Below are 13,427 nucleotides of genomic sequence, written 5' to 3'. Positions count from 1 at the left end.
GATTCATGCGCATAATATGTGGGAAAACCCTGATGGACAAAGTAAGTAACGAGATAATTCTAAAAGAATGTGGTGCAGAAGAGACGCTAGTAGACACATGGGGAAAAAATCGGTTAAGATGGTTCGGACATGTTGAGAGAATGCCAAATGAACGACTAACGAAACAAGTGTTTCAAGGTAAAGTAAATGGCAGCGTGCCCAGAGGTAGACCGCGGAAAGAATGGTTAAAATGTGTGAATGTGACCCTAGTTAGAAGAGACATAAGAAGTCACAGAAACACGAGAGTCTGCATGAAAAAATGCATGGACATAAAAGAAGCTAGAGAAGTATGCCAGAACAGGAAAGTATGGCGGCAAATAGTTAATAAAAAGAGTGTCAGTAGAGTGAATGACGCCTGAAACAAAGACCTTGGCTACTAATGGACCCAAGTGGGGAACCTTACATAACGACTTCGTGAGGTTCTTCGCTTAGGGTGATTGATAGAGAGATTGATCAGCAACCTGGGTCGGAGCAGTGTTGCGGAACGAACGTGTTTTTTACTTAAATAGCACGAGAATTCTGGATCAATCTGAAAAATCTCTATCCCTTCCCCACACTACTCCTTTCCCCTACCGAGTGAGTCACGCCTACCCCGAAAGGGAAATGGCTTAATGGTGTAATAATAATAATAATAATTAAATTATAATATAGCTAAAAAAAATAATACAAAAATGTCTAAACATTTTAAATAAAAACTTAAAACATTAAAAATTCAGCATTCGTTCACTTTAAATAAACAGTCAAATATAACTCAATTTTAAGTTTTTATTTTGAAATTCTAAATTAGAAAATTTTTAATTATCATTGCTGTCTAATTATTATTCCACGAATTACAAACTACATGAAAGTTTTAATATTTTATAAATCTGCAATCCTAAATTTATAATTTTTAAATAATAAGGCTTTCGATGTGAAATATTAAAATTTTTAAAGATTGAACAAATGAAATTTTGAAAGTTGCAATTTGAAATGCTTTCAATTTTCATAAAATTAAAAGATTTTCATTCTTAAAATTTTCCACAGTAAATTATTATTAAATTTAAAAGATTATATGTAGGTAGTTTTTTTTTAACGTGGAGTGAATTTATTTGCACAGTTTATTAATTTAAAACATTTTACTATAAAAGTTGCTGAAATTCAAATACTTTTAATTATTAATTGTTGGAGCCTTAAAAATTGTATTCAGACATTCTTTTATTTTAACATGAAACATTGGAATATTCCCTGTACAGTGGCTACCCTGGTAATTGTTAAGTAATGAAGTATATTTATTTATATGTTAATAAATAATATATTTACCATTTGTCCAGCGCTCATTGATTAAAGGACGTTGAATATTAGCTATAATTGAGCAAACTTGCATTATTTCATCTATATGAGGAAACAAATGCACCGGAATAGGGCTTAATATTCGTGACAGCTTGATTCGCTGGATCGCTCTTTCCGCATGAATTCTGACACTAGCAATGTTGCATGACTCATCGACCTCTTCGTTTGTAAATTGTGGATTAGATGCAACAGGAGGAATTAAAAGTGTAGCTTTCCGTTTATGCACCTCAGATTTAATTTGCGGAAAACCTTTATCGGCTAAAACTTGTTCGCCTGGCTCTGTTAACTTCAAAAACCCGCTGTCATTTGTAATGAAGCTATCGGTAGTTCTACCTCCATAACCTTTTGAAATTTTACAAATATACCCATCTGGTGTGACAGCTATGAGGTATTTAATCGTATGCGATCCTTTATAACTTGAATACATAAGTACTCTTTGCTCTACACTTGGTGGCGTTTCAGTTCTCAACACAGTACTATCAATCATACATCTGCAACTGGGATACATATGAAACGCCAATGGGATATTTCTTTTTACACTTTCTTGCGGTGGCCAGAATATCCAAGTCTTTGTCTGAAGTGAAATCGTTTCCAACATTTCGTAAATGATATCAGATGCTGTACTGGTATGTATTTGAAAAAGACATGCCAGGGCACAAAAATAAATTCCCAATTTTAACTGAAGAGGGCTGTGTACTAGCGTGGGAACTCTGAGTTGAGTGTGCGAGAGAGACAGAAATATGATAAGCACGCCCAAAAGGGTGGGGCTTGTTAATGACAAAAAAAATGTTGACAGCCAATCATAGTTGGAATATTTTCAGAAAAAAAGGGTACGTAGCAAAAAAAGTTTGAAAAAAATTTCCTGGGAGAAAGTCATCATCAGGGGACCGTCACCTTGGGTCAGGCATTGTCTGAAAACCGCTACCCTTGCGGCGGGTGGTGGTTTGTCGAGCGGACGGTTTTTGGCCTCGCGAGACCTTCCCATTGTTTGAGATTAGACACAGCGGAGCAAAATCTGAATTTTATACAATATTAATTAATAAAATTTTAATACACTGCATTAGCATCGTTATATTATTCTGAGTAAATCAAAAAAAGGTTGATAAAAATCGGTCAATATTGTCAATCTTAGTCACATAAGTTCCTATTCCCCCGTATTTTCTACCTTGTAAATGTACCGACAGATAACCTTACATAGGTGCCTTCTATTCCCAAAAGTGTTCATGTTTCGAGATTACTTAATTCCTTCTAATAAGTTCACAAAATATGTGTAATAAATTGTTTTAATTGCTTCACGTGGAATATAAGGTTTGAAAATTTAATTTAATCAATTCAAGTCCGCCTCTCTAGAGTTAAAATTATTTTATTTCACACATTTAAATATATTTCTTTTATGCAGTTTTTAAGACGTTTAAATACATTATTAAAATGTAAATAAATAGAAATTCGAATTCTTTTCGAATTTATAAGTTATAGAAATATTTAATAATAAAACATAGGTTAAATAAATGCTTCCGTTAAACTTTACTAAATCGATTGAGAGGAATAGGATTTTTACTTTTTCTGTTCCTGTTGACGGATTTTTAGATGGAGGAAAAATCGCGTATTCAGGAATACAAATTCTTAATTTTTCTGAATTTAACGCTTATTATCGGGTTTCTAACACTATTACGAATCCAAGAATACCACACAAGTAATAATTTTTAACAATATTTTTTCATTAAGTGACCGTGAGGAGTCGAAATAACGTTTGAGACGTTGAAAATGCTCTTTTTCAATTTTCGTCTGATTGAAACATATGGTGGAGATCATTTCGAAATATACTTGATATCAAATACAAATTTGGATTGCAATTTCTCATTCTACTAGAGAAAGTTGTTTTTAATATAAGAATCTTATTTTTTTATTGTTAAATAATCCTTACAAACCGTGAAATTATTCTTCAAAAGTGGGGTAACTTTGACCAAGTATGTTTTTAATATCAATATCAATTATTAAATTTTGTGCTAGCAGTGCTAGCCTAGTACAGATTGCTGAAGTCGCTGTACTGGGCATCTATACGCGGCCAGTAGTGGCTGGTTCTGAACTGGCAAACGACCGGCGGACGTTTCCGTACGTTTTTCATAAAGGATCTAGCCTGTTAATTTTCTAAATTTTAGGAATAATCATCACAAGGCGTAATTTGTTGTAATTAACATTTTATTTGTGAAACATTGCTGCGTTAGGCTGGCGAATTGTTTAAAATTTATAGAATTTATTAATACTAAAATTATGAATAATGTATTCTATACATAATAGTGTGGTTCGAAAAAGGTACCTCTAAAAATTTCCTTAGTACATTTTAACAAATGAAATGTGCAGTTCGAAAATACCATATTTAATTCAATCGGACATAAAAATTGTCGTGCGTCAGGTGAATGAGCTGATTATCAGTTGAAACAGTAGTCGTAAAACAAAGTTGACTTCAAAAAGAAACAATATATTTTGCAAAAGGATGATGTAAAAAATAACATTCGTCACTTTTTATCCAATACATTAATTCGTGGGTTAATCACAATCCATTTCGCGTCTATACACATTTTCGAATTATCTTGAAGTCTTACAAATATTTTAAAAAATTTGTTTAAAATTTATAAATTTATAAAGACTCTGAGAACTTTGAAAGAGATTACAATAATTTGAAGAAATTTCCAAGAGTTTCGGGTATTTTATGAACTTCGAAGACATTTTTACCAGCTTTTTACTTAGAAGTAGTTTACGTGATTTGAAAACATTCTAAGGCATTTTTTGTATTGATTTCATTACTTTTATGTAATTTTAAAGCTTTTGCCTTACTTTAGGGTAAACAATTGTCTAGAATTTCTGAGGATATGAAACGATTTTACAGGAAGTACGAGGTTTTAAAATATTTCAAAATATGTAACATTATCTATAATAAGATTTTTAAACGCTGCCCTACCGAAAGAAATCTCTCAGTATATTCTAAAGATTCACTAGGATCAGAGAAGCTCAGAGAAATTCTCCGCAAGCACTCAGGTAGATATATTCAAAGGTCCAGGTAGTTCTTTTAAATGTTTTAGAGGCTTTAAAATGTCCTTTCCGAAATTGAAATAGAAAGACGATCATAAATAAAAAGCAGAAAGGCTGAAATTTAAATATGAATTCTATCATAAATAACAAGCAGAGGGGCTATATCAATAGAGTAGTCGACACTCAAGGGTCCTTCGTTAAGCTTTCGGATTAAAATTTAGAAGTAGATTTTTTTTTAATTTCATAGTTAACAGCCTAAAACATAATAATTCGCAATCTACGGGTTTCGATGATTTCAGATATCTTTTTTTTAAATGCTTAAAATTGGAATTAATACGTTTCTCGTAAATGGAATGAGATACGCCAAAAAGAAATTTTTTAATTCAACTAGGAAATGGTATATTAGCATATAAGTTATAATTATAAATCAGTATAATGAGAAAATTCATTAAATTAAAAAAAAGTGTAATAATTTGAAGAGAAATTTAAAAAGGGAGAGTCGGATTACCGACGGCCAACTACTGTAAATAACTCTGCCCGCACGGTACGTGACGCATACAAAAGGAACATTATATTAACGTCGCACCACTCTTAAAAGGACCCAAATCTCTCAGACTATCTCTCAGACTAAATTGTTTCAAATCAACTCTGCTTATAGTCCCAAATGGGCCAGGCTATTTCGATAGAGAAAAGTCAGATATTTCTATCGGTAGTTTGTCTATGATTCTGAGGGATTTAACCAATATCAATGTCCTTCAATAGATTTTCCATGCAGTCGTAAAATATAATTTCAATATTTTATATTTTTAAATATTCCATTTCATTTTCAAGATATGTAAACAATTTCGAGGAATTTCCAAGAGTTTTAATAATTTTATGGAGTTTTAAAATTTTAATGGATTTCATACAATTTTTTGTGACGATCTGAGAGATTTTCAAATATTTTGTATAATTCATTTGGAATTCGCCCTGAAATCTTATTAATTTATCGTACATCCTATTCAGTTCTTTTAATTTCTTTTGAGTTTTTCTAAATTCACTTAATTCTACCCAATTGAATTACTTTTTCCATATTTGTAAATTAGAAAGTTGTGAATATTTAAGCTTGCGAAAGCGAAGAACGCAACAAAAAGAAGTTTATCAAATATTATTTTTTGAAAGTTTTAAAATTTCTAAAGCAATATTTCAGTATATTTCGAAACTATCTCCATGATATGCTTCGATCAGACGATAATTCATACAGAACATTTTCAAAATTTCAAACTTTATTTCCACTTCTCACGAGTATTTTATATGAAAGCCTTGTTGACAATTATAAATAATGTGTTATGCTTGGATTGCATTGTTATGCTTTTCGAGACTTGTCGTTTAGGCGTAATTTCTCCGAAAGTATTGTGAAAAATATGACTTATGTGGTTTGTCTGAATTAGGAAAATAACGAGCTATTTGTAAGTGTTAACAAAAGCGAAATAATCTTTATTATGTCAATGTTTCATGCAAAAAGTGAGCCCTTAAAGTATACATCATTCGAATCAGAATTTCAAGAAACGCCCAAATCCGTTGAGCGTCAGAGTATTATTTTTATCATATTTTTTGGGAACTTTAAAATTTCGTTCATTTCATTGGTGCCAAAGAGAAAATTCATGAATGAATCCAAGAATATTTTCTTGAGAATGGTGCCAGATGTGAATTCCAGTTTGCGTAGCTATTAGTGACCTTACGGGCCTTGCAACTTTCCGGGGCGAGGTAAAGGGTATGCATTGCATTGAGTACAACAGCGTGGGCGTGCCTAACGCTCTTTGTAGCACTTTGCCGCTAGGATCGGTAGTTACTTGCCTTAAATTTAACCCAAAAATGCTTTTTTTATGCATGTTTTTTAGTATTTACTTAAAAGAAATAATTCTTTCATAAATCTTAATCTTTTCAGAAAGACTTTATCTACGTTTATGCGACATTCAATTTTCGTCATAATCATTACAAGTTGAGAAATTGGCCTTCAAAAATAGGATAACTTTGACCAATCATATTTTTAATATAATAAGAATTATTTCACTTTTGATTACACATATCTACAGCTCGTTATTTTCCCAACCCAGACATACCACATAGGTCATATTTTTCACAAAACTTTCAGAGAAATTACACCTAGACGACATGTGTCCAAAAGCCCATGTACTCAGCCCTCTTCATTAAGAAAAGCAGAAGTCTGTTTTCTTTTCTAAGTTTTCTGTAATAAAGAGGTTGTCCATCTTTGCCGAATTTGATAAAGCCAAAGAGAGTACAAAAAAAGGCAAATGTTACTCCAGCTAATTGCTTCATAGTGGTGTCTGACTTGATATCAAGAAAGCCCATAAATCCGTGAGCTGTTTCAAAAGCTGGACCACATTTAGTGTCTTTCGTGCTTACAACTTTGGGAACTCCTTTTTCAATAATAATTTTACTTTTTTGGACTGGTTGGCGAACATGTATTTCTGTTTGAGTAGAGCCATTGTTATCTCCATTCCAACACGACAAAACATTACAACTAATGTCATTGTTACTGTTTTCTTCTTCCACATAGAGATCTGTTTGGCACTCGATACTTCGATGAGTTTCCAACGACTCGTTTTGGACGCTTGAAATTTCTGAAATGAATTAAATTCGAAAGTTAATTTCATTTTGTAAAAATTTACTGAAAAAGCATTTTTTATATAGTTTAGGATAAAATGAAAAGCCATTTTGTCGCTAAAAAAAAGCTTAATAAATTATATTTAAATAGGTTAGTCGACTGAATTTAGTTAGAATCGTGCTGCCAAGTTATTTATAAAATCTGACTTTTAAACATAGTAAATAGTAGTTCATTTAAAGTCGAGTTTTTACTGAAAAATTTATCAATTGTTGTGTGGTAATTTAAAATTATATTTAAAGGTACACGAATGCCAAAAAATGGCGTTTCTCACACACATTTATAAATGGCTTTAAACAGACAAAGCTGCAAAGCATATGTTTAACTTGAACCTAGGAACGATGCAATTATTATGTAAACTTTAAATATTTAATTTTACCACTCGATAATGATATTCAAAAGGAAATTATGGGCAAAAACTGTTTTGAAGTTAATGTACAAACCTGTGATTTTGTATAATTTAGACTTTTTTTTCTTATTAAACTACTATATGAAAAATGTCAAAACTTAACACAGTAATTGTTATACAATTGTGCATCAAAATCTAGCATTTTATCGATACATTATTTTATTCATAATACAATGATCTTTGTCCGTTTGAAAATTTGTAAAAAAAATAACTCTTTAGAAACGCGTAACTTATTACTGTGTCCTGCGAAAAATAAGACACTTGACATATAATTAAATTTCACTATTATCGACCCGGATGGCAAATTTGACAAAAATGATATAAAAATAAATAAATTCAATAGTTCATGGTATGAAGTTTTTTTATATGGTTTTCAAAGCCATTATTATTTTGAATAGTTTTACACACTTTTCAATTTTTCAGTAGCAAATCATTGTTCTGGTAACCTATTAAGAATAACCTTCGTATCGTGAAATTTTTAACTAAATGTTTTTTAAGTGAAGCAAAACACTATTGCTATGCATACCGAGTGGATAGTAGTGGAATTTAATGAGGTTCCACGCCTCTGGTTTTTCGAAGGTCCCAAAAAGAAGTTACAGGCTTCTAAAAAGTGCCTTTTTCACAAATTTGCTAACTGACAAAAATAATCACTTTATCAAAAAAATTATGGATAAATTTATAGTAGACTCTGATGGACAATGGTACCACAATTAATCGTATAAAGTTTTCACATTTTGAGTACAGTAGTTTTATAAGAAAAAAATATTAAATTTGTACAAAATCACAGGTTTTCACGTTCACTTCAAAAACAGTCTTTGTCCATTATTTCCCTTTAAATTTCATTATAGAATGCACCTTTGAATTCTATTTCAAACGAAACAAACAATAATTTATACACTATAAAGTGCTAAATCAACTCTAAATGAGATAATATTTAATATATTTAAAAATTAGTTTTTTTTTAGAAATATGTCCGTAACAAGTTTTAGACAAAAGTCGGTAAACTTTTCCTAAATAGTTCTTAAAAATATACAAATATATTTTTTCACATATTTCGGAATTATCTTTGTGAATCGCATTGGAATCAGTAGTTATAGCTAAGGTGGGGACAGAGATATTAACTTCTTTTCTCTTATTACGCTTTGCACGTCGTTTACCTCGCTCTAAAGATGACGAAGATACTGATTTTCTTTTATACACACTTGGAAAAATTATTGGTAAGTATGAGCAGCTTTCTGGATGCTCACTTTTTTTGTTATCTACAAAATGAGCACTGCAAATTCGTGATCCTTCTGTAGGCTTCCAAGGTTTCTTCTTGTCATTTCTGCATGAAAAACATTTTTTTTTAATTGTATAATGAATAATGTTTTTTTCACTTTCTAGGGCTTCAATTAATATTTGTAATTACAATTTTTTTTAATAAATTACCATGAAAGATATTCTCAAACATATTAGCATCATCGATTTATTAAATAATGAGATAGTATTAAAAACACGCTTAATTATTTCTTGATTTTTTCTCTGAAGTCCATTAATAAAAATAATCATTAAAAATTGTTTTTATTTCATCTTATACTTGAATATATATAATTAATTTAAATGTATAATAATCAATTCAATTTAAACCACTTTAAATCCCTAGCTTTTTAAGTGAAAATATTTTATTTTCAAAAAGACAGATGCACTTTTAACGAAATAATTGAATTGTTATCCCAAAAGATTAATTTTCTACCAAAAAAGAATATTTTTAAACCAAATACATGGGTTCTCAAAAAAATAGTTCAATTTTCAGTTTAAAAAATTAATTTTTAACCAAACTGATTAATTAAAAAAAATGATATATCTTCAACTGGAATGGTTGATATTTACACCAAAAGGATTAATTTTCAACTAAAAAAGATAAATGATCACCCAAAAATTGAAGTTAGATTTTCATTTAAAAAAATTAATGTGCAATCGAAAATATAGCAAGTTTTTAATCAAAAACAGTTGAATTTAACTAAAAAAGACGACTTTGCAACGTAGGTTATATTTTTAGCTAAGAAAACTATAAAATCCGTTAAGGGCATGTGATACTTAAAAAATTGTCGATTTTACCAGTTTTAGGTTCCCCCTGCTTTTTTCTAGAATAATAAATATTTGGTCTTAAAAATTTGGCAAATGATAGCGAACATGCTAACGGACGTCCCCACACACTGCTTTTGTAGGTTAATACAAAAAAGTTTTAATTTAGCAAAATGTGATTACTTTGCATAGCGCTTACGAAATAGTATCGATTTTTTGAGTGTTAGATTCCCCCGCCTTTTTTCCTAGGATAAGAAATATTTTGCCTTCAAAATATAGGAAATGATAGCAAACATGCTAACGGACGTCTCCACACACTTTTTTTGTTTTTTTTTATTCAAAAATTTTTAATATTGCTAACAACGTGTGTGTATATTTCGAGGTTATGTGTGTTACAATTCGCCCGAGCATTACTTCCAAACTACACAATATTTTTGGCCGAAAACTTTGGACTTACAAATAAACATAGTAACTAATCTCCCGGAACTAACCTTGCTTGCAGGCAATCAAAAAAGTTTATTTCATAAATAATTTCCAGATTATCGGAAAGGCAGAGATGAAAATCGACGTAACCTCCAAATTATGCATATGCATAACATTTTTATTTAGCACAATATTTTTTTTATATTAACCCTCAAAAAAGAGTCCAGGGACATCCGTTATGATATTTTATAGCATTTCCGAATTCAGTTTTTAAGAATTTTCATTTTTGTGGAAAAAATGCCAGGGAAACTGTAAGTATCACATGCCCTTAAACAGCGCAGTTAAACCTGTCAAACATTCATTTCTAGTTTTTAGGTTATCTCATCGAAAGCAGATAACTTTACTTGTAAATTGAGGAAAGGAATTTAATTTAAACCGTGGTAATCATAAGGTAAATGCAATATTTTTTACTTACTGTTAAATATATATATATGTGTGTTTACTTACAATAGTTTGACAGCTTGAATCCATTTTTCCCTTTTTTCTCTTTGCCAAGGTCTGTTTGGAAACCGATAAAACTGCAACTCCGGATTTTTACTTTCTGTTTTAGGACATTCCACGACACAACAATACCTTCGACTCATACTTTAAATGAAACTAATTTTTAAAAAATCGCAGTGATTAATGCCGACACGTAATTGTCAGTACTTGTTTACATACGGTGGCGCACATTACATCGCTTCCCGGTAGGTACGCAAACTGCTGCTAGGGGCCCAGACTGGCGCCAGCATAGCAACCCTTTAGGCGTATTTTGCGTAGGATATTATATCCGAAAAATGTCCTGAGACTATCGGCGAGATCGCCATCTTCGAAGGTCTCCACAAGATATCTCTGGACATAATTAGGATATCCTTGCTGTGAGGGCTTATTACTTTTTCGAATTCCTTGTACTAGGAATATTTATTGTTAAAATACCATAATATATAAATTAAAAATACCATAACCTATAAATGCACTGTTTTGTACAATTTTACAAAATGCTGGAATATTACATAACCTAAAAGGTATATTCCCAATGAAAGTGCACTGTAAAAAATATTCCTTGTAATTGTACCACTTTCAGAGAGGGACGTAATATTTACTACTCCCAAAGAAGCGTTTTTACGAGAAAAAATTAAAAACTGCCTTCAGTTTGTAATTTCACTTTTAGGTTATGCGATTATACAGTTCACTTTGTAAAAGTAAAAATGAGATGTATATTTGTAGGTTATGGTATTCTTACTGGAAATTACTGGAAAATTCCCAGAAATGATTGTATTTGTACCAAAAATTGAAAATATTCTACTTAAATCAGAAATATTACAAACGCTAATAAGAATGTTGAAAAATAATAAAATGTTATTTAAATTAATTTATATTATAAAATTTCCTGAGAAAAATGTGTAATATTATAAAAATAAACTCTCATATTATTCTATTGTAAAAATAGCATTTCTTCGAATTTATAAAAATTAAATTGGATCAAAGTCGTCTTCTGCATGCCAATTGGCGTCAATATCAGGGATTTCGTTAATTGCATGATCGGTCGCTGCTTAAAAAACATCATTTGTTCCATGATGTAATTTTTTCCGAAAACGATTTTATTATAAACCCAGAGCTGAATAAAACAGCACAAAGTGACACAACAAAAAACATTTCGACAAACGCACGTGCGCGCAGTTATGGCGAATGGCTGACGATTCCCGCCGCGTTCGCAATTTTGATTTTCCGCTTTCAGCCAGGACTCGAGTTTAATTCTATTATTGCCGAACTTCATAATTGTCCTATTTATAAAATGTTCCAATTTTTCCAAAAGTTTGGAATTTTACAACACCTTTTTGTTTTATTAAAAAAGAAAGTGCACAATTACACGAATTATCGATATTCCTAAAATGTTGTACTATGTTTTTGCAATAGTCCCATGATAGGAGTGGTAAAATTACAAATTCATTCGCAACCCTAACCTTCAAATTGCATTATCCCCAGACTCCAAGTGGTAATAGTACAGAAAGTTTTCTGTGTAATTTTACCAATAACAACCGTGAATTTTTTTAGTTTTTTACAGTGTGGATAGTCGCTGTTTTACTTAAAAACGCTACTTTGGTAGTTGGTCATATTCGTACCAACTCTGAAAGTGGTAAAATTACTAAAAGATTTTTTACAGTGTAGCTTCCAATTTCAATATTTTGAGATTGATTTTTTTTTATTAAAAATATGGCAGTGAAGTTTATATTGTCCCCTTTTTTAGGATTTCCGGCATATATTTTTTCACAGTGGTAATGTGTCTACGCCTGTCTATAATATCGATTTCTAGCTTTTCTAGAACAGTTTGTTAGCAAAACAACTTAAGTTGAAGAGGTTATATTATATTCCTTTGAAACAACAGCGTCCGTCTATATATATGAATCTCTTAGCTATGTTGTACACTATGTTTTTTATATTGGAATTATGCACCGACAATTATGGATCCCTTTTTTTGCGACAGTGATCAACGTAGTGAAATAACACTTTTTTATATTTCAAAAAATCGATGTTTAAACTTAGTCTCTTACAGAAATGTGAAAGCTTTTGAATCAATATTCCTCTGCATGTAAAAGTCGGCGGAAAATATACTCCCACTAATGGCATGAACATTAATGCCCATTATGCATACATGCGAAATCATGATCCAACAAACTGATACAAAATGAAATGCATTAAATAAACTTCTTACCTCTCAATTGTGATACAGTTGCAAACTCATTAGCTTGACTTATTTGAATGGAGCTATTTGGATCATGAATGGAATAGCAATGCTCGAGAATTACCATCGACATATAGAAATGGACCGGTAATGCCATGATCTAATAAATACATGGTCTAGCCACGCGCAAGTAAAAAAACCGAACCAATAAGCACCCACCGCTTAATTTCTCCATCTTGGATAAGAAAGGCGGCAAACGTAAGGGATTTTAAAATGCAAAATCTAAGAATACAAATTTCTTGTACTTTTCAGGTGTATAAATATTTGAAGCCTTATAAAATGTATTATAATAATGCTGAAGATCGTTAAAGGAAAATACGGATTAACTATAATTTTAGGTCATGTGTTTCATAACTTCTTTCTGCTGACAACAAATGACGTATCTGTGTCAAATAAAATGAAATTGAAGTCAAGTGGGAAAGTTCTGACTAAAGGTAATTCTATAATGCAGTGCAGGTTGGACGCTGGACCAGGAAACCTGGAAAACTGGGAAATTATAGTGAATTTATTTTTTGACCGCGAATGTTACAAAATTTATATAATAAAAATGTTGTCAAAATTTGATTTCAACCGTTTTTTTTTTAATTTCCTAAATTGTGATTTTTATAGATTATTATACCATTTAGTTTGGAATACTTAATTCGAAAATCTGTCACTTTAAAAATTTTCCAGTTAAATTTTTTTAT

The 13,427-nt window shown here is 30.9% G+C and overlaps 2 protein-coding genes across 2 annotated transcripts in view; both read right to left on the bottom strand.

Moving 5' to 3' along the window:
- Positions 1-1,966, bottom strand: part of LOC117171142 — a 38,949-nt gene extending 36,983 nt beyond the window's left edge. The window contains exon 1 of the mRNA XM_033358196.1: positions 1,339-1,966. Within this exon, the coding sequence (XP_033214087.1) occupies positions 1,339-1,966 (628 nt within the window). The remainder of the gene's footprint in view (positions 1-1,338) is intronic.
- Positions 1-12,815, bottom strand: part of LOC117171976 (transcription initiation factor TFIID subunit 12) — a 174,585-nt gene extending 161,770 nt beyond the window's left edge. The window contains exon 1 of the mRNA XM_033359673.1: positions 12,712-12,815. The gene's annotated coding sequence lies outside the window, so the exon portion shown is untranslated. The remainder of the gene's footprint in view (positions 1-12,711) is intronic.
- Between the last annotated feature and the right edge of the window lie 612 nt (positions 12,816-13,427).

Source organism: Belonocnema kinseyi, chromosome 4 (assembly GCF_010883055.1).
Source record: "Belonocnema kinseyi isolate 2016_QV_RU_SX_M_011 chromosome 4, B_treatae_v1, whole genome shotgun sequence".
NCBI classification, from domain to species: domain Eukaryota; kingdom Metazoa; phylum Arthropoda; class Insecta; order Hymenoptera; family Cynipidae; genus Belonocnema; species Belonocnema kinseyi.
The sequence above is the reverse complement of the archived record's forward strand: the minus strand, read 5'-3'. Positions and strand labels throughout refer to the sequence as shown.